The sequence below is a fragment of the Coffea eugenioides genome, chromosome 5 (genome assembly GCF_003713205.1).
Source record: "Coffea eugenioides isolate CCC68of chromosome 5, Ceug_1.0, whole genome shotgun sequence".
Taxonomy (NCBI): domain Eukaryota; kingdom Viridiplantae; phylum Streptophyta; class Magnoliopsida; order Gentianales; family Rubiaceae; genus Coffea; species Coffea eugenioides.
This window is the reverse complement of record NC_040039.1, coordinates 45,261,041-45,281,524: the sequence shown is the minus strand read 5'-3', so window position 1 is coordinate 45,281,524 and position 20,484 is coordinate 45,261,041. Positions and strand designations below refer to the sequence as shown.

Below are 20,484 nucleotides of genomic sequence, written 5' to 3'. Positions count from 1 at the left end.
GACGTGAACTCCCGTGACTTGCCTGGGTGTGTTGTGTGGAGCCGCGGTGTATTCCTTTGATTTGGTGTGTTGAGTCGAATCCAAAATGACTCGAATCAGGGTATGTTCCAAAAAAAAAATCGGTGCCAATTAATCAGTGGTAATTTGGTATCACTCCTTCATCCAATTCTAAGTGTTTAGTTAATTTAAGTTAAAATTAAATTTTAATAATAAATTAAATTAATTGAATACTTGACATAATTTTAAAGATAACACTGAATTATCACTGAAAAAGTAATATCGAGGATCTCAATTACTTGTTACATAACTTGATAACATCAAAACTTACATTAAATTGTGTGTTGTTAGTGCTAAGTCTTGCAAATTTTTGGTGCAAGTCTCAGCTTACACTAACCCAATAAACAGATACACCAAATATTGCAAAATTTACACGAACCAAAGACTATAATACGGATGTAATAGAGACTTGTGTTATCAAAATTTTTTTTGGTCACCCTTGCCATGCTAAACAAATACTTCCCGAGTTTTCTTCGTTCTTTAACGTGATAAATGAACTCTTCTTGGTTCTTGGTTTTTTTTTCCTCTTATCTCTCGCCCCAAAAAAAATGGACCAGCTTGTGATTGCAGTAAACAATTATAATAACTTGATGATCTCCGGACGGCCACAGCCATTACAAATACGCATGGAGAAAAAGGAGGTTGGTAAATAATAGACTTACACTACCAAAACTAAAAAAGATATCGAAACCTGAGGCAAATTCTTTGAAAAGAAATCATGGTCTATGCCCGTTGATGATTAAATGAACTCCAGGCCAATTGCTACCATCTCAGAGGCTTTGGTTAGTGCTGGCTCCTTTAATCCTTTCCCAAATTTTTAATCCTTATTCGTATCATGATGACAAGAGATAGGGATTGACTCTTTCCAGTTTTCCATCCTTCTGAGTTAAGCAATTTTTCAGCCTTGAGATCTTATAGTAGTAGTACTATATGGACGTTCTTCGTCTCTCATGTTAAGTTACTGCTAAATACCAATTAAGGGTCATATTTGCTTGACTTGTCACCTTCATTGAGCTCATCCACTTATTCATATGATATTAGGAATACTAGAACTCGATTGGCCGGTCTGCCTTGTTATGCAGAAACAGCCAATTTTTTCAACATTTGTTCCATTTTCTTAAGACATCTTCCTCTCCAAGTAAACGTATCAGCTGCTATATTTAATTGTACAATGACTAAAATAATCCTGATCACCCCAAGCACCCTGTATAAATATGTGTGTGTGTGTATATATATATATATGGAGATAACAAGGTTGACAATTAACACAAAACACATTACCAAAAAATTCAAAATGAAAACAACCCACAGCTTCATGATTGTACTTGTTTCTTCTTGTCTTGTTCTCTCAGTATTGGCATGGAAAGTGTTGAGCTGGGTATGGTTTAAGCCCAGAAAGCTTGAGAAGCATCTCAAACAACAGGGTTTTAAAGGGAACCCTTACAAGCTGTTCTATGGAGACTTCAAAGAGATAGGAACCTTGTTCCAAGAAGCCTACTCCAAGCCTATCAGTCTCTCAGACGACATCGTACCAAGAGTTATACCTCATTTTCTAGGAACTGTTAATAAGTATGGTAAGTTGGTGTACTCCTCTGCTAATGGAGAATTCACATTTCCTTTAAATAGAAATTTTAGACTGCACCCCACATAAAAATATCGCTTGAGTTGCACCCTAGAGTTCCCTTTTTTTTTTGTCTTTTGGTTCATGACAGACTTCATTACTTATCAATGGGAAAGGTGAATGTTTGAGAGTCGGATCATAGTTGTTAGGATCGCGATGTGGATATCGTATGATTGGTACGATCCTATGATTCGGATCAAGGCTAACGATCCAGATTGTTAGTAGGATCGAAAATTAGTTTTAAATTATCGTACGATTCTACAATCTTGAGTCAGATTAGGGACCTGAGGGTCAAGTTTTGGACCACACCCATATGCACCCCATATGCCTAAACTATATTTACCCCATTAGTCAATTACTCTAGCATAATTAGTACGGATTGTTGCTTTGAATTTCGGTTGATTTGTGTGATATATATTTGGATTTGTAGGAAAGAATGCCTATTTATGGTTTGGGCCAAAACCAACGATGCTAATCATGGATCCAGAAATCACAAGGAAAGTTACACAAAAGATGGAAATTTTTCAAAAGCCTCAATTCCATCCACTTTCCAAATTGCTCGCCCAAGGGACACTGGTCTATGAAGGGGAGAAATGGGCCAAACACAGAAAGCTCCTCAACCAAGCTTTCCACATGGAGAAGTTGAAGGTTTCTTCTGATTTTCTCCTACGTATTTGTTTACTGGAAAAAAATAATTATTGAGAAAATAAAAAACTAAGGATTCCTAAAATTAGGAAGTATGTATACTGATGGAGTTTTTTCTTTTTTTAATCACTCCTCTGTCTTTTTTTTTCCTTTTTTGGGATATAGCTTATGGAACCAGCATTTTACAAAAGTGCAAGTGAGATGTTGAGCAAATGGGAGGAGGGTATTTCCGCAAAAGGGTCAATTGAGTTGGATGTTTGGCCCCATCTTCAGACTATGACAGGTGATGCAATTTCAAGGACAGCATTTGGCAGCAAATATGAACAGGGACGAAGGATCTTTGAGTTGCAGACAGAACAAGCCCAACATTTGGTGAAGGCTGTACAGTCCATGTATATTCCCGGGTTGAGGCAAAGTAGTTTTGCAATATTGTGTTGGATTAATCTTTTTTACATTTATTGAATATATACTAGCGAGTTTAAGTACATGACATATGTGCAAAATATAAATCTCATTTCTAAGTTTTACATATTTATTATACATCTAAATCAGTTCGTGCATACATTGTCAATGTAAGAATATTTTTTTTTTTGGGTTTGGTAAACAAATTCTGAATACTTGGTAAATTTTAGTTATTTATACACGTATCACATGCTCACTGCCCAATATGATAAACTTGTTTAACTACAATCTACCAGTCTATTATAACTAATCACAATTTACATTTGATTGTTATGTTTTGCATATATGTTATGCATTAAGCTCTACTTGTGTATACACTGTTAGCGTATACAAAATTTATCCTATAAACGAAAAGTGAGTGAAAAACGTGTTATAATAATATTTCGAGGAAATGAAATGCAAAAAAGCATTTTAAACAAAGATTTTTTTTCCCTTGTGGCACTTTGCTAACATGATTATGTTTCACAGGTTCCTGCCAACTAAAAGGAACAGAAGAATGAAACAAATCGCGAAAGAAGTTAATGATTCAATTGGGGAAATTATCAGGACTAGACTAAATGCACTGCGAACAGGGGAAGCCAGTGATGATGACATGTTGAGTTTATTACTTGAATCCAGTTCTCAAGAAACTGACAAAGAATTTGGCATGACTACAAAAGAAATCGTTGAAGAGTGCAAGCTGTTCTATTTTGCTGGGCAGGAGACGACTGCTGTGCTGCTCGTTTGGACAATGATCTTATTGAGCATGTATCCGGACTGGCAAGAACATGCTAGAGAAGAGGTTTTGCAACATTTTGGGACAAACATACCAGATTTTGATGGACTAAATCGCCTGAGGATTGTAAGTCGATTATGTACCCAATGCCATGACAAAATGTACCTAGCTAAAAAAGAACTCTTAATCCAAAATGTTCTTGAATTACTGATTAACCGAGGCTTCTCATGTAGCTCTAAATCTAATCAGTCTCTTTGATTTATCACAGGTTACAATGATCTTACATGAGGTTTTAAGGCTATACCCACCATTTCCTATTCTTGGTCGAACAGTCGCTGAAGAAACTAAACCAGGAAATCTAACTTTCCTGTCTGGACAGCTACTGACCGTACCAACAATATTATTGCATCATGACCCTGAAATATGGGGCGAGGATGTCAAGGAATTTAAGCCAGAGAGGTTTGCAGATGGAGTCTCACATGCAACAAAGGGCCAAGTTGTATTCTTCCCATTTGGCTGGGGACCTCGTATCTGCATTGGCCAAAACTTTGCCATGTTGGAAGCAAAATTGGTTCTAGCCATGGCTTTGCAACGCTTCTCCCTCGAACTCTCACCATCTTATTCCCATGCTCCTTATTCAGCCGTAACACTCCAACCCCAGTTTGGAGCTCACTTAATTTTGCACAAGATGTAGCGTGTTGTTCTGTGTTACTAATTGTGATTATTCCTCCTCATTGAATTAGAAATTTGAGGAAATCATTCACAATTTTGCTCAGATTTTTTCCATGTTAACCATTTAATGCATGGAACTTAGTAATACTTCTTTTTTACGTAACTTATTTTCAGTACCTTAATGAACCCCTCTAGAATGAACATGGTGAGGTATAATTTTATCTTAGAAAAGTGATTAACCGTGTGACAACGACTATAATTTTGTCCAATGCAAATGCGAGGTCCCCAGCCAAATGGCCAGAACGCAAGTCGGCCCTTGGTTGCATGTGATACCCCTTCAGCAAACCTCTCCGGCTTAACTGGCGATGTCTATGATTCTGCAACGCTTCTCCTTGGAACTTTCACCATCTTATGCTCATTCTCCCCGGGTAGCAGTAACACTTCGACCCCAGCATGGAGCTCACTTGATTCTGCGGAAAATATAGTGTTCATGCCTATATGTGACTTGTTAGTCCTTGGGGCAACAGTTTATCTATCACCGACATAAAGCCCCTTGTATGTTTAATTTTGCTTGGAAATTAACGTTAGATTGGTATAAAATTATATTTCTCGCGTACAGAAGAGTGATATTACATCTAATCACATACTGTTTATAGAGACCTTTCATTTGCTTAGATAAAGAAAATCAATAGAGTCATTATGAACTACTACTGCAGTTAATATTACTGTTGTGCAATTATACTTTGGGATAATTTCAGAAGCCTCTTTGAGGTTTCTGACAATTTCACTGATCTCGCTTGAGGTTTGTAAAATTACATTAACCTCTCTTGAGATTTATAAAATTACACTAAATGATCTAATTAAATCGAATACTCTAGCGTTCAATTTTTTTTGATTATTTTAACAAGTTTCAAATTTTATTCAAACTTGACTTGTTTATTTGTCGAATCGAATTTGAACGAGTTTTTTTTAGTGAATTTAAATGTTATCGAACATAAAATGCTATTCAAGTTGCGTTTAACTAGTTGGCTTGATTTAGCAAGTTGGTGAACCAAGCCGAACTGGGATCTAACCATAGAGCTGGACTTCCTCTTACTTGCTTTAACTTACTTTGGAATTGTAGAGCACAAAAGCAATTAATGTAGTAGGAATTTCTGCATTAATCTTTTACTTTTTCCGTGAACATGTATTTTACGAATACATTTTTCAAGCACTTTTTTTATTTCACATATATCAAATCGTTACAATGCATTTTTCTACAAAAACTCAAAGAAAATTACAATCCTTGTCTTTCTTGTTACGTTACTTCTATTTACCAATTAAGGGTTAGATTTGCTGGACTGGTCACATTATCACTATTGGGTCAGTCAGCCTTGTCGTGCTGAAGCAACTACTGATTTTCCGACTTAATTTTCTTCCTCCTTTTCTAGGACACATACTTTGTCCACTACCACGACTGAATGCAACAGCTGGCAATTGAATTCAACCAACAGTAACTAAAATAATCTTCGCCCAATCACCCTTTATAAATATGGAGACAAGGAGGTTGACAAATAAACCCAGAAAAGAAAGAAAACCAAAACCTCAAAATGGAAGCAGCCCACAGCTTCATGATTGCACTTGTTTCTTCTTGTTGTGTTGTTCTCTCAGTATTGGCATGGAGAGCGTTGAACTGGGCATGGTTTCAGCCCAAAAAGCTCCAGAAGCATCTCAAACAACAAGGTTTTAAGGGGAACCCTTACAAACTGATCTATGGAGACTTCAAACAGATATCATCCTTGTTCCAAGAAGCCAACTCAAAGCCTATCAGTCTCTCTGACGACATCGTACCAAGAATTGTACCTCATTTCCTAGAAGCTGTTAATAAATATGGTAAGTTGTTATCCAATCCAATCTACTACTAATTCATTTCGTTGATTTCCCATAAGTGATTTTAAGTGAGTAAAAAGTATAAATTTCTGGGCTCAGTTGCTTAACATAGCTAAGTTTATTTCTAAAGATTGACACTTTAGCTAGCTTGGATTTCACATCAGAGGTGCGTACTTGTTGCAATACAATTATTACTGATTGCTAATTTGACTTTTAGGTTTTTTTTTTTTTAAAGTCAGTGTATTATTGATTTGTAGGCAAGAATACCTATTTGTGGTTTGGGCCAAGACCAATGATGCTGATCATGGATCCTGAACTCATAAGGAAAGTTACCCATAAGATGGATATTTTTCAAAAGGTTAGATTCCGTCCACAAGCCAGATTGCTGGTCGGAGGGATACTGGTCTATGAGGGGGAGAAATGGGCAAAGCAAAGAAAACTCCTCAATCAAGCTTTCCACACGGAGAAGTTGAAGGTTTCTCTTATAATTTTCTCACATTTGTTTACTGAAAATACAAAATAATTGTAAAGAAAAAAAAATCGTTACAATCAAAACCTATACCTGCGTAGCCTTGTTTGGAATGCGATTTTTCTCCAAAAATTTTTTATATTTTTCGTGAATGCATTACCTAATAATTTTTTGCCTCGTATACATCAAATCGTTACAATATATTTTTCTGCAAAAACTCTAGAAAATAGCAATCCAAATGGGCTATTATTGGATGCAGCTTATGGTACCAGCATTCTACAAAAGTGCTAGTGAGATGTTGAGCAAATGGGAGGAGATGATTTCGGTGAAAGGGTCATTTGAGGTGGTGGATGTTTGGCCCAATATTCAGACTATGACTAGCGATGCAATTTCACGAACAGCATTTGGCAGCAGATATGAGGAAGGAAGAAAGATATTCGAGTTACAGAGAGAACAAGCTCGACATCTGGTCGAGGCGACAAGGTCCATATATATTCCTGGGTCGAGGTAAAGTCATTTTACAACCAAAAACGAATAAAAAGTACAATTAGTCATTTATGGGTACAATTCAAGTTCGCTTGCCCAATATGATAAAACTGCTATAACTAAAATCTACCATTTTTCTATGCATGGATTTTGTAGTGTAGGAGTGATTTAAAAAAATGGTTGGAAACCGTGTTAAAATAATATGTTGGGAGAAAGAAACTTTTCCAAAAGAGCAAATCAAACAAAGACAGTTTTTTTTATGGGGGCAACTTACACTTTACCCCCTTGTGATTTAGTGATTTTTTACATAATCCCCGTATAGTTTCAAAAGTTATACGTAACCGTCTTATGGTTTGAATTAAAGTGTCAAAATGACGGAAATAATCATTCTTAATGGAGTCACCTAAAATATCAAAAATACTCTTATGTAAAGTTGAAAATTATTTATTAACTAAGGGGGTTTATGTATATATTTTGAAAACTATAAGGGGGTTATATAATAAAGTATTAAATCATAAGGGGATTATATGGTAAAACATAAAAATCATACGGGGTTAGTGTGTCATATATTTATAAGGGCAATTTCGATATTTTCAAAAGTTCCGCTGCGAATGACTATTTTTGTCACATTGACACTTTAATCCAAATTATAAGAGAATTATGTATAGTTTTTTAAAATCATAGAGGGGCTATGTAGAAAAACATTAAATCACATGTGAGTAAAGTGTAATTTGCCTTTTTTTTTTCTTTTTTCCTTCTTTTCTTTTTGGCACTTTGCTAACGTAATTATACTTTCACAGGTTCTTGCCAACTAAAAGGAACAGAAGAATGAAACAAATTGCAAAAGAAGTTGAAGGTTCAATCAGGGAAATTATCAATGCAAGACTAAAGGCACTGAGAGCAGGAGAAGCCATTGATGCTGGCATGTTAGGTTTATTACTTGAATCCACTTCTCAAGAAACTGACGGGGAATTTGGCATGACTACAAGAGAAATCATTGAAGAGTGCAAGCTGTTCTATTTTGCTGGGCAGGAGACCACTGCTGTGCTGCTTGTTTGGACAATGATCTTACTGAGCATGCATCCTGACTGGCAAGAACGTGCTAGAGAAGAGGTTTTGCAACATTTCGGGACTAACATGCCAAACTTTGATGGACTAAATCAGCTAAAGATTGTAAGTCAATTATGTACCGAATTTCATGACAAATCATACAACGAAAAAAAAAGTTCCAATTCACTGATGCTTAGTTCTAATTTGCCTATAAATTGTCTAATTAGTCTCTTTGATCTGTCACAGGTTACAATGATCTTACATGAGGTTTTAAGGCTATACCCACCATTTCCTAATATAGGTCGATCAGTTGCAGAAGAAACTAAAATAGGAAATCTAACTATCCCTGCTGGACAGCTACTGACACTACCAATGATATTATTGCATCATGACCCTGAAATATGGGGCGAGGATGTCAAGGAATTTAAGCCAGAGAGGTTTGCAGATGGAGTCTCACATGCAACAAAGGGCCAAATTGTATACTTCCCATTTGGCTGGGGACCTCGTATATGCATTGGCCAAAACTTTGCTATGTTGGAAGCAAAATTGGCACTAGCTATGATTCTGCAGCGCTTCTCGTTTGAACTTTCGCCATCTTATTCTCATGCCCCTCACCTAAGCATAGCACTTCAACCCCAGTTCGGGGCTCACTTGATGTTGCACAAGCTGTAGTCTATTTTACCTGTGAGGGTTCCTCCTGATTAATGAGAACTTGGAGGACATGATTCACAATTTCATTCAGATTTGGCATCAGACCATTTTATGTGTGGAGCTTAAAAACTCAGTGGAGGTTGTATTTATGACAATAATATCCTAATTTTCTATGCCTCAAGAAATCATAGCCTTGGTATTTTTTTATCGTTTTTTTTATGCACCACAATATATAAATCACTTTACAATAAATTCAGGCTTAGTTTGGGAGTTGGAAATTTGGGCAAAAAAGAAAGAAAAGGGAGAGATATATAGGACAGAAATGAAATGGGAAAAATCCAGTTTTCGTCCCCAAACTTTAAGTCAGAGACACATTTCGTCCCTCAACTTTCAGGTGGTACACATTTGGTCTCTGAATTAATTTTTTTTGGACACATTTGGTCAGAAAACATTAATTTGTCGAAATTGGACGGAGAGGGTCACGTGCGTTGCGCGTGGCCGTTAAGTGATACACAAAACTCAGTCAAACAGTCAAAATCAAACAAAATTTCCCCAATTTCATCTTCTCGTTCCTCGCTCCTCCATTCTGATATTTTGCCCGGCGACAAAAAGTTCTCTCCTCCATTCTAGCTTAAAAAATTGCATTCTACGCTTAAATTGAGCCAAGTGGGGAAAAGTGTTTGATTAGATTGGCTTGTACAAGTAAGAACTTAGTTGAATCAAGTGTAGTTGCCCTAAAAAATGAGGTCCAGAAGCTCGGAAGCCTCCTCGAATTCGTCCAGCAGCTGCCGTGTCGTGTGTGGATGTGGATTAAAAGAAAAATTGACCACTTGTTGGCGGGATGACAACCCTGGAAGAAGATTTTATGGTTGTCCACGATGGGCGGTAAGCTTTTGTTATTTTGTTGGATATGGAGGACAATTGTGAAAATTCGTTCAATTTCTGATGATGTACAAATGTAATTGTATTACAGAAACCGGATAGATGTAAATATTTTGAATGGTTCGACGAACCAATCTGTGTAAGAGGAAGGAGCATTATACCTGGTTTGCTGAGAAAGATGAATCGAATGGAGGAAACAATTGAAAAAAAGCGTAGAAGGGAAAAAATTCTGATTGCATTATCTTCTTGTTAGCTATGCTTGTTATTGTATTAGTTGTTGGGGGAAAGAGTCGACATACAAAGGAGGGAAACTTTATGCTCAGGTTGGAGTGAAATAATAGCTGGGCAGATGGCAGATTGTAGAAGTAGTATATGTAATGCAGTATTGGCCCTGCTTTTGTTTGTTTAACTAGGCGAATTGTTGTAATAGTAATGCAGGTTGGAGTGAAATAATAGCTGGGCAGATGGCAGATTGTAGAAGTAGTATATGTAATGCAGTATTGGCCCTGCTTTTGTTTGTTTAACTGGGCGAATTGTTGGTAATGAATGAAAATGTCTTACTTTTGACTTTGGCAATTTACTTGTGTTGCGTTTCCAGAAGAATACCAAGTCAGCAATAATGAATGAGAGATCCAGTTGTAAACCATTCAATGTGGACAAATTATCATCATTTCCATTTCAACAACTAAAATTAACATCAAGTTTGCCATTTGTTTGTGGACCATAGACATAAACCAAAACTAATCTAAGGCAACAAAAGACTAACATGTCATTGTCTATCACCAACAAAATACTAATCTAAGACATCTGCCAAAAGCTGATCTACGGCAACAAAAGACTAACATGTCATTGTGTCATTGTCATGGACACAAAAAAATAGCAACGAAGACTAATCAGCAACACTATTTCATTTTTTTTCCTTCAGTCCAAAATAACCAGCAACACTTCCAGCTGCAATATCCAAATGTCCAGACTTTATCTTGAGAGGGGCATCATCCTTTTTTTTTCTTGGGTGTAAAGGCTGGCTATACTTCACTTGAGACCTTCTTAGGCCAAAAACCTCATACAAATTTGGTGAAGATGGAGCAGCTGCTGTGCCAATACCATCAACAACCTCATTTGGTGTAGTTGCATCCTCCTTTCCCTGATCCTTCATTTTCTGCAAAAGCAACAAAAACATTATGTGGGAAGGTGACCAAATGCGGAAATAATCAAAATAGCAAAATCGTTTACTTTTTTTTTTCCTGTTGCAGCCTCCTTTCTTTTCTTCTTTCTTTTCTGCAAAATCAATGAAACAAACTAGTAATAAGTTGAAGAATGATTATAGTAACAGTAATATCAGAAAAATGCAAAACTAATATCTACCTTAGCTACCGTGTCAACTAAGTTGTTCTCACAAATTTGGGGAGTACAAGTGAATGGTACTTCAGCTTCATTACATTCTCTGGAGTCATCTTCAACATTTGCAGAAGTATTCTCTGGAATTTGGGAGGCTGCTGGATCTGCTTCAGTAGAAGCAGCATTCTGCTCATCCTTCCTAAGCTGGCAAGACTTGATATTGTGGCCTTTTTGCATGCAATATCTGCACTTAATGATTTGCCCAACTCTACTCATCTTCTTCTTGGTATATGCTTTTCCTTTGCTTGCTCCTCTTCATCTGCATTTCTTCTTCTTTGTTTCTTTGGCCTTCCAACTGCTTTCTTATACCGGGGGGGAGGGGGGTTTTGGACCATTTACACCAATGTTCTCCCAATTTCTTTCTCCACTCATTGGAGACACACAGCCATCATAACACTTCAAGTATTTCTCCACTGTGTACCAGTTGGAAACAAACTGCATTGGACCCTTTTTTGCACTCCAAAGTGCAGATATAGCATGGGGACAGGGAATTCCTGTCAGTTCCCATCTCCTGCATGAACAAGATTGCTCCTTGATGTTGACAGCATAATGATCACCATATGGGCAGGAAACCTCATACAGATCATCACTTGACTTGAAAGGAAAGCATTGGGTGGCCTTCTCCATTCTTTTTTGTATTCTATCAACGATCCTAGGACAGTACACATTGTCTTTCTATCTTGATCTAGCCAAGTCTCTATTTTGCTGCATCCTTTGCATCAGATATAGCCTCAACAATTCCATCATTTCAATGATTGGTTTCTCCCTAGCATCGACTATTTTGCTGTTAAAGCACTCACACAGATTATTCAATAAAATATCACATTTTGGATAAGTGCTAAAAAAGGCTCTACTTCATTGAGTTGGGGGTTTATCATCAAACCACCTAGCTGCATCAATGTCAATTGCTGCCATTTCCTCCATTTTGCTGGAAAATTCAGCTGGTGTAGTTGCCTTTGCAGCAGTCCATAACGCTTTTCTGAGAGTTTCTCCTTTGAATCCAACACTTGAAAAGTTTGCATGCATGTGTTTCACACAAAACCTGTGAACTGCATTTGGGAAAACAAGGTCACAGGCCTGAATTAGGCCTTTTTGCTTGTCACTTATGATTATCAGCTCATAATCCCTCTGATAGGGTATAATTTGTTAGTAATTTTATTATTAATTTCCTCTTTTATCCCTGCCAAATATTGTGTTAATTGTCGATATCTACTTAGATTTGGTATCTGGATTTAATTTCAGGGAATGAAGCAAAAAATTACCAAAAAGGAGGGACTTGCTCCATAAGTGGGAGACTTAAGAAGAAAGTCCCATGGACTTGGCCCACAAGAGGAGACGGATTGCCTTGGTCTTTGCTCCTGGCTGACTAGTAGCCGCGGACCAAGAGTCCTAAAACATCAACGGAGCTTTCTTCTTGTATTTCTTTTAGCTTCCCAATTTCGGTGGGGACCACGAGAGGAGAAAAGGCTTTTTCTTCATTTGGCCTTTAAGAGAAGTAACGTACAGAGATGGGAAACAAGAAGCAATTCGGCAGGACCCACCTTGTGGATTTGGTTTTCTCTCAATTCGGCAGAGTTTCCGTCTTGGACTTTGACTCTCAATTCGGCGGGATCCACGCACTAGGAGAGGCATTAGTCCTCTTTGGCTTTAAAAACAAGTACACGGATGGAGATCAGGGGATGAATACTTTTTATCTTTAGTTCTTATCGAAGCTTTAGGATAGTTTTAGTTTTTTCGTTTCTTTCTTGGCTCTTTTGATGGCCTGGACCTCAGGGGAATTACTTGAAGATTTTCTCATGAGGCGTGGCTAAGTTTGTCTAGTCAAGAACAACGGAGGATTTGGTTCTACTAAATTTGTGAGATCGAATTAGTTTTTATTTATTCCCATTATTCACTGGTATTTGTCTATCTTCTGCTTTATGTTCATATGGTTGTTTTATTATTCGATTATCCAGGGCCCGGATTCTAGATTAATTCAATAACCTGAAGCCAATTAGGGTAGTTAAATCCGTAATTGTTTAATTATTCTAAACTGGTGGCAACTGGCATGATTGGGTTTGTGTCAGGGAGATAGGCAGGCTAACTTAAAGAGACCCTCGTAGCGTGTTGATTGGTTAGAATTAGGCTCTTCTAATTATTCATGCAATTAGGGAATTGAACTTCTATGGTCGTACCTAGGGTTATTTCCTGATTAGAGAAATAGTCAACGGTCGTACCTTGGCTATCGACAAATTGAGGAAGAGTTGGTTGTTTATCGCGTGTATGACAACTATAACTAATTTATCAGATAGTAACTGGAATAATCCTTGCATCTGTGATCGAATTAAGTGAACCATCTCCGAAGTTGTCTCTTGGCTAGAGTTCGTCCATTATTATTTTTATTGTGATAATTAGTTATTTGAGTTGTAGTTATTTTATTTTAATTAATTTATTCCAAGTAATTTAGTTACTATCATTTTCAAAACCCCCCATATCTGGAACTTGAGAAGAAATTAAATTATCCCCAGTCCCTGTGGATTCGACCCTGCTTACCGCTATATACAGAATTTGTATTTTATTTAAGCAGGTATTTATTATTGCACAGGTTTGACGCCTGTCAATTTTTGGCGCCGTTGCCGGGGACTGGTGTCAGATTAATTTGTTTCTTTTTGAAGTTCACCTTGTTTTCATTTTTAATTTATTTCTCTTATTTTTTTTTATTAAATAGTCCATGACTTCTAACACTCCGTATTTTGGTGATTTACTGGATTTTGTTTCCGAGGAAGGCAATGAGACTGATTTTTTTTCTAAGTTTGCATATTTAGAGGCACTAAACTCTATTAGAGAAAGAATGGCTGCTGCAACCTGTGAAATTTGTTATGCCAGGGATCATTCGACCGGTATGTACCCCGAATATCAAGATAATTTGAGTGTCCCACCCAATAATTATGGAGATTTTTCACCATGGTCTCAAACGTGGTATAACCCTAATCCAAACGGGTATGATCAAGGGTGGTGGGATAACTCCAGTTATAATTATACAACAGGGCCACTAGATTTTCAACAGCTAGAGTCTCAAGAACCGTCATCCATGTCAGGTATGTCTCTTGAAGAAATGGTTGAATTAATAGCTACTAACACATATCAAATTCAACAGGAGGTACATCAACTTCAACAGGAGACACAAAAGATGAGTGAAGAGATGAAAGAAGCAAAGCTTGAATGGGCATTTAAAACGAGCAAATTGATTTCTCTAGTTTATGAAGAATTGTCCTCACCGACTATTATCGACCATGAGGAAGATGAGAGTGCAATTATTCTGACAAATGACATGGTACTGCAAGAGTCTCGAGAAGAAGAATCTAAAGATGTAGTTGAAAAGAAAGTTGAAGAGCAAGAATTGAGACCCCAACATCAAATGGTTCAAGTGAATGAATCCAGTGAACTATCTCCAAATGCGGTGACATCTCCTCCATTCCTTGATCAATATTTTCCTGACTCTTATTCTTTAATTCCTGTTAGTGAGATTGATTTTATTATACCAGACGATTTTGAATTTCATGCCAGGAATAAATTAAGAGTCATGATGGCAAAATATCTCGAACCAATAAGTGCTCTTGATGGAGGAGTGAGTGAAGATTTAAGATCATCACTTGTTTGTTTGGTGCCATTTACTAGTCCATGGAAGCCCGTAGCTCGTGTGCCCAAGAATTACTCTATTTACGAGGGCTATCAGGATTACATAGAAGATGAAGCACTGAAACGAGCCACAAGATTTTATCCTCCATGAATACACATGAAAATGTCTAGCCAAAGACATTAAAGAAAGGCGCTACTTGGGAGGCAACCCAAGACTATTTGTTTCAGTTTTCATGCATTTTTGAAGTTTTAGTTAGGTGTTGGTAGCAATTAATAGTTTGATGTTTGGTGACAGGGAATTGGCATTTAGGCGTGCCCACGCCAGGTGGTCACGTCTGGGGAAAAGGGGTTGGAAGGAGAATCTGCGGACTCTAAGGCAGTTAGACGTGCCCACGCCAGGTGGTCACGCCTGAGGAAAAAAATTTTCGTTCAGGATCTGCGGACTCTATAGCAGTTAGACGTGCCCACGTCAGGTGGTCACGCCTAAGAGAAAGAAATTTTCGTTCAGGATCTGCGGACTCTATAGCAGTTAGACGTGCCCACGCTAGGTGGTCACGCTAACGGTGCGAGAAATTTCGCCGGATGGTCAAAAGACGAGGGAGCGGTTAGGCGTGCCCACGCCTAAGACTGGGTTTCTTTGTAAAAAAAAAAAAAAAAAGTTAAAAAATTTCACATTGAGAAAATTCAAAAATCAAAAAAAAAACATTTTTTTCTTTTTCTTCAAAAATTCAAATTTTGAAAATTTAAATTCGAAAAAAAATTGGAAAAAAACATTGAAAAAAAAAAAAACCCCAAAAACTATTTTTTTTCTTTTTTTTCTTTTCTTTTCTTTCTTTCTTTCTTTTTTCTTTCTTTCTTTCTCTTTCTTTCTTCTTCTTCCCCGCTACATTCCCTTTTTCCCTTTTCTTTTCTTCTTCCCCTACCCACGGCCGTCCACCCACAGCTCGCCGAGCTCCGCCGCGCCTCGCCGTCCGCCACCTTCACACCAACACCGCATCACTCCGCCTCCACGCTCCAAGCTCCAAGCTCCATCAGCCGCCACTCATTTCTCTCCCACAGCCCGTGACCGCCGCTAACCCGCTATCTCCACCAGCGGCTGCAACCTCGCACGCCACCAATTCCACCCTTTCTCCGCTGTTTTGCGCGCACCACCAGGCGCGACAGCCGCGGGCCTCACCTTTCCCCCTACTGTCTACCATCCTCAGCCGCACGCCACAGCCAGCCCATCGCCACGCGCAGCCCAGCGAGCACGCCGTCCGCCGCAGCTTCACAAGCCACCTCCAAGCTCGCCGCGCCTCGGCCGCGTCACCATCCTCAGCCGCCTACCTCCAGCTCGCTTCCACCCCAGCACCAGCTCCAACCCTCTCGCGGCCGTCCACCCCAGCACGTTACCACCTGTCAATTTTTGACATGTGGAGGTATTGCAATTCCTGCCTCAATTTGTCTTATTCTGACCCCTAAATTGCGAAATTTTGTACCCTTGCTTGGGCTTCTTGTTGGAAAACAGCAGGCAGTGATTTTAGACATTTTCTTGGGTTAATTTTGGGTAGAGCTGAGTTAAACTGCTGCGATATTTGGGGTTACTTTTGGAGTAAGTTGCCCATTGCTTCTGGCTTTAATTTTCGCTCATTTTTGGCGTTGCTGGGTGTTCGAATCCATGTTGTTCACTAGGTTGGTTATTTGCTTTAATTTCTCCCTATACACTCACCTGTGGTACTGGTGATGGTAGTTGTTTAACATCTGCTAATCGTGTGTTCTGGATTGCCTAATAAAGCGAGTTGTGACTACTGGGCATTTATGACTGAGTCGTTCCTGACCACCCTGTGATTGAGTGTTTGGATAAAGCAGGGGGTGAGTTAGGCAATTTCTAGGGTAAAATTTTGGACGGAATTGGGTTTAATTGCTGCCATACGTGGGGATATTTTTCTAATATTTATTGAGTTGCTGCTGTTTGATTTAAATCCTCCCTGTGTGTACACCAGTGGTACTGGTTGCATTGTTGCTTACAGTTTCTTGATCCTTAGTGCTTAAATTGTTTTTCGAATCCTGAACTGTGGTTGCTGGAATTGCCAATTTCTGTGGTCAATTGCTAATTTTAGCAGGTTGAATTGGGTAATTAACTGTCTAGTTGGAGACAGTTGTTACGGTTTTGGGTCCATTTGTGTCTAAATTGTATAATTTGTGTCGAGTTGTGGGTAATTTGCTGCGGCTGTTGGTTAAATTAAGAGGTGCCTGTTACGCTTAAATTTGCTTATTGAAGTGGTTACCTCTAATTGTCTTGCTCAGGAGCATTTTATCCTTTTGGTTTCCTTTACTAAGCTCTTGGGAACACTTGTTGCATTTTGGACTGTCTTGATTCTGAATTTGACTACGTTTGGACCATAGGTGCTTATTGATTGCAATTGCTATAAGTGTTGGGGTATTTGTATGTCCTCTGGGTGGTTGAATTGTGCTTTTTATTCGTTGGGTTGGCTTTAAAATTGTTATTGCTTTGAATTTTCGGCTTCCATTATTTGTTGGCAATTGTAGTCTCTTGTTGCTTAGAGTGATATCTAGAGTCCATGGTGAAGCCAAGATTGGCACCAGCTTCAGATGCGAGTTGGTCCACAATTTCCACCTGAACCGCCCCTATTTTGATGACTTCAGGGAAGTGCCGTCGCCCCTCTCCTTCCTTCTGCTTTTACATTATCACATTGAGGGCAATGTGTCACATAGGTGTGGGGGGGACAGCTGTGGTACAGCTAGTATTTCTAATTTTTAGTTTTTACATGTTTTCCTTTATTTTTGTTATTTGTTCTATTTTTCGTTTATTTTCTTTTCTTTCTTTTTAGTGGTCAGTCTTCATATGAATACCAAGTTTGATGCTGGATTGTTATCTCTAACTCTGCTATTGCCAAGTTTATTAATAAAAAGGTATCAAGTTGATGTGGTTGAGTTCAGGAACATCCCTCTGGTGAATATCAGTAATTGCTTGACTTTTCTAATTTTTGGTTAACTTTTCTAGGCATAAAGAATGATAGTTGGCATTTTTCATGTGAATTGGTCCAGTTATTAATTATAGTTCTCCATATTTGAAAATTTGAGGCTGGCTGCTGTTATTTTTTATTTTTAGTTATTGTGTTGTATGGTTGTAAATAAGAGTTGACTGTACTCCTCTAGTGATTACTACTGAGTAACCGGGAATCTTCACCTAAAGTGTCGATTTTCGCGTCAAAAGGTAGTAGTTGCTATGAGTGCGTGGTCCTGTAGCGATTGGAGCTGAGTAACCGGGCTCCTCCATCTGTCAAATGTTGGAGTTCGCGTCAAAAGGCTCTAAGGGCTATAGACTAAGTCTTTTGTTACTCAAAAAAAAAAACAAAGAAAAAATAAAATAAAGATTGTGTTAGTATGTGAACAAGTCAGCTTGCCGGTTTGTGATCTTAATGTCGAGATTTTGATTAATGGTTGGACCATTTACTGATAGATGTGAGCAACCATTCCTTTTTCTTAGATTAGTTTGCTTTAAATTGGAGAAGTTGGTGATTGGGAAGCTAACCGGGTGGTTTTTCTTTGATTTTAACCTGTGATGCTTGATATATGTTTTTCTGGGTACCTTGGCAATACGGTAATTGGAGCAATAGCCATTATTAAATTTCGGTGTTCAATTGTTGTTCTCATGCTTGAGGGCAAGCATGGTTCAGGTGTGGGGGGAATTGATAGGGTATAATTTGTTAGTAATTTTATTATTAATTTCCTCTTTTATCCCTGCCAAATATTGTGTTAATTGTCGATATCTACTTAGATTTGGTATCTGGATTTAATTTCAGGGAATGAAGCAAAAAATTACCAAAAAGGAGGGACTTACTCCATAAGTGGGAGACTTAAGAAGAAAGTCCCATGGACTTGGCCCACAAGAGGAGACGGATTGCCTTGGTCTTTGCTCCTGGCTGACTAGTAGCCGCGGACCAAGAGTCCTAAAACATCAACGGAGCTTTCTTCTTGTATTTCTTTTAGCTTCCCAATTTCGGTGGGGACCACGAGAGGAGAAAAGGCTTTTTCTTCATTTGGCCTTTAAGAGAAGTAACGTACAGAGATGGGAAACAAGAAGCAATTCGGCAGGACCCACCTTGTGGATTTGGTTTTCTCTCAATTCGGCAGAGTTTCCTTCTTGGACTTTGACTCTCAATTCGGCGGGATCCACGCACTAGGAGAGGCATTAGTCCTCTTTGGCTTTAAAAACAAGTACACGGATGGAGATCAGGGGATGAATACTTTTTATCTTTAGTTCTTATCGAAGCTTTAGGATAGTTTTAGTTTTTTCGTTTCTTTCTTGGCTCTTTTGATGGCCTGGACCTCAGTGGAATTACTTGAAATTTTCTCATGAGGCGTGGCTAAGTTTGTCTAGTCAAGAACAACGGAGGATTTGGTTCTACTAAATTTGTGAGATCGAATTAGTTTTTATTTATTCCCATTATTCACTGGTATTTGTCTATCTTCTGCTTTATGTTCATATGGTTGTTTTATTATTCGATTATCCAGGGCCCGGATTCTAGATTAATTCAATAACCTGAAGCCAATTAGGGTAGTTAAATCCGTAATTGTTTAATTATTCTAAACTGGTGGCAACTGGCATGATTGGGTTTGTGTCAGGGAGATAGGCAGGCTAACTTAAAGAGACCCTCGTAGCGTGTTGATTGGTTAGAATTAGGCTCTTCTAATTATTCATGCAATTAGGGAATTGAACTTCTATGGTCGTACCTAGGGTTATTTCCTGATTAGAGAAATAGTCAACGGTCGTACCTTGGCTATCGACAAATTGAGGAAGAGTTGGTTGTTTATCGCGTGTATGACAACTATAACTAATTTATCAGATAGTAACTGGAATAATCCTTGCATCTGTGATCGAATTAAGTGAACCATCTCCGAAGTTGTCTCTTGGCTAGAGTTCGTCCATTATTATTTTTATTGTGATAATTAGTTATTTGAGTTGTAGTTATTTTATTTTAATTAATTTATTCCAAGTAATTTAGTTACTATCATTTTCAAAACCCCCCATATCTGGAACTTGAGAAGAAATTAAATTATCCCCAGTCCCTGTGGATTCGACCCTGCTTACCGCTATATACAGAATTTGTATTTTATTTAAGCAGGTATTTATTATTGCACAGGTTTGACGCCTGTCACCCTCTCTATCTTTAAATCTTCCTTCAGCAATTTAAAGAACCATGCCCAAGATTCTTTGTTTTCTCCCTTTGCTATGGCATATGCAACTGGATAGATGCTGTTGTTAGCATCGAATCCAACAGCTATCAATAGAATTCCCCCAACTGACCCTTTCAAAAATGTACCATCAACTCCAATCAAAGGCCTACAACCATCTAAAAATCCTTATTTCATTCCATTGAAACACACATACAGCCTTTGGAACCTCTGTTATTGTGTTGTTGTGCTTGTAGATTCATCACAGTCTTCAAAATAATGGAGCTACCAGGGTTGGATTTCTGAATTTCATTCATGTATGCTCCCAACTTGCCATATTGATCACTTTCACTGCCATGAATAATTTTGAAAGCCCTATTTCTAGCTCTATATGTTTGTTTTTTGGAGAAAGAACACATATTTTTCCTCATTACTTTCTTCCTAAAGTGCTCCATATTTACCTTTGGATTAGTCCTAAACTCCTCAGCATATTTTCTACCAACCCATCCAGAATTTACTAGTGGATTGTCATAGGTAAAACCACATGTATGAGTGTCCTCAATTGTCTTGATTTGCACACTACCCTCATCTGCCAATTTTCTTGCATAAATCTCCCAATGGCAGCCTTCACTTCTACACTTAGCCCTCACTCTTAATCTATCCTGCTTCATAAATTTACATAGCTTACCTTGTCTAATACTATAATTAGTC

General features: G+C 38.2%; 3 protein-coding genes across 3 annotated transcripts; 2 read left to right on the top strand and 1 right to left on the bottom strand.

The window, feature by feature from the left end:
* The first annotated feature begins 1,351 nt into the window (after positions 1-1,351).
* LOC113770893 (cytochrome P450 CYP72A219-like) lies at positions 1,352-4,194 on the top strand. Its single transcript, XM_027315513.1, has 5 exons — positions 1,352-1,631; positions 2,109-2,326; positions 2,489-2,733; positions 3,254-3,626; positions 3,769-4,194. Exons 1-5 carry the CDS (start codon positions 1,352-1,354, stop codon positions 4,192-4,194), a joined length of 1,542 nt encoding a protein of 513 aa, XP_027171314.1.
* A 1,529-nt stretch (positions 4,195-5,723) lies between these two features.
* On the top strand, positions 5,724-8,867 carry LOC113770719 (cytochrome P450 CYP72A219-like). The gene is made up of 5 exons (XM_027315278.1): positions 5,724-6,044; positions 6,299-6,516; positions 6,770-7,017; positions 7,797-8,169; positions 8,293-8,867. The coding sequence occupies exons 1-5, from the start codon at positions 5,762-5,764 to the stop codon at positions 8,716-8,718; spliced, it is 1,548 nt and encodes a 515-aa protein (XP_027171079.1). The 5' UTR covers positions 5,724-5,761; the 3' UTR covers positions 8,719-8,867.
* A 2,785-nt stretch (positions 8,868-11,652) lies between these two features.
* Positions 11,653-20,444, bottom strand: LOC113771833. The gene is made up of 4 exons (XM_027316388.1): positions 19,991-20,444; positions 19,759-19,907; positions 11,864-12,105; positions 11,653-11,761 (listed from the first exon to the last, which is right to left on the bottom strand). Exons 1-4 carry the CDS (start codon positions 20,442-20,444, stop codon positions 11,653-11,655), a joined length of 954 nt encoding a protein of 317 aa, XP_027172189.1.
* Positions 20,445-20,484: the final 40 nt, after the last annotated feature.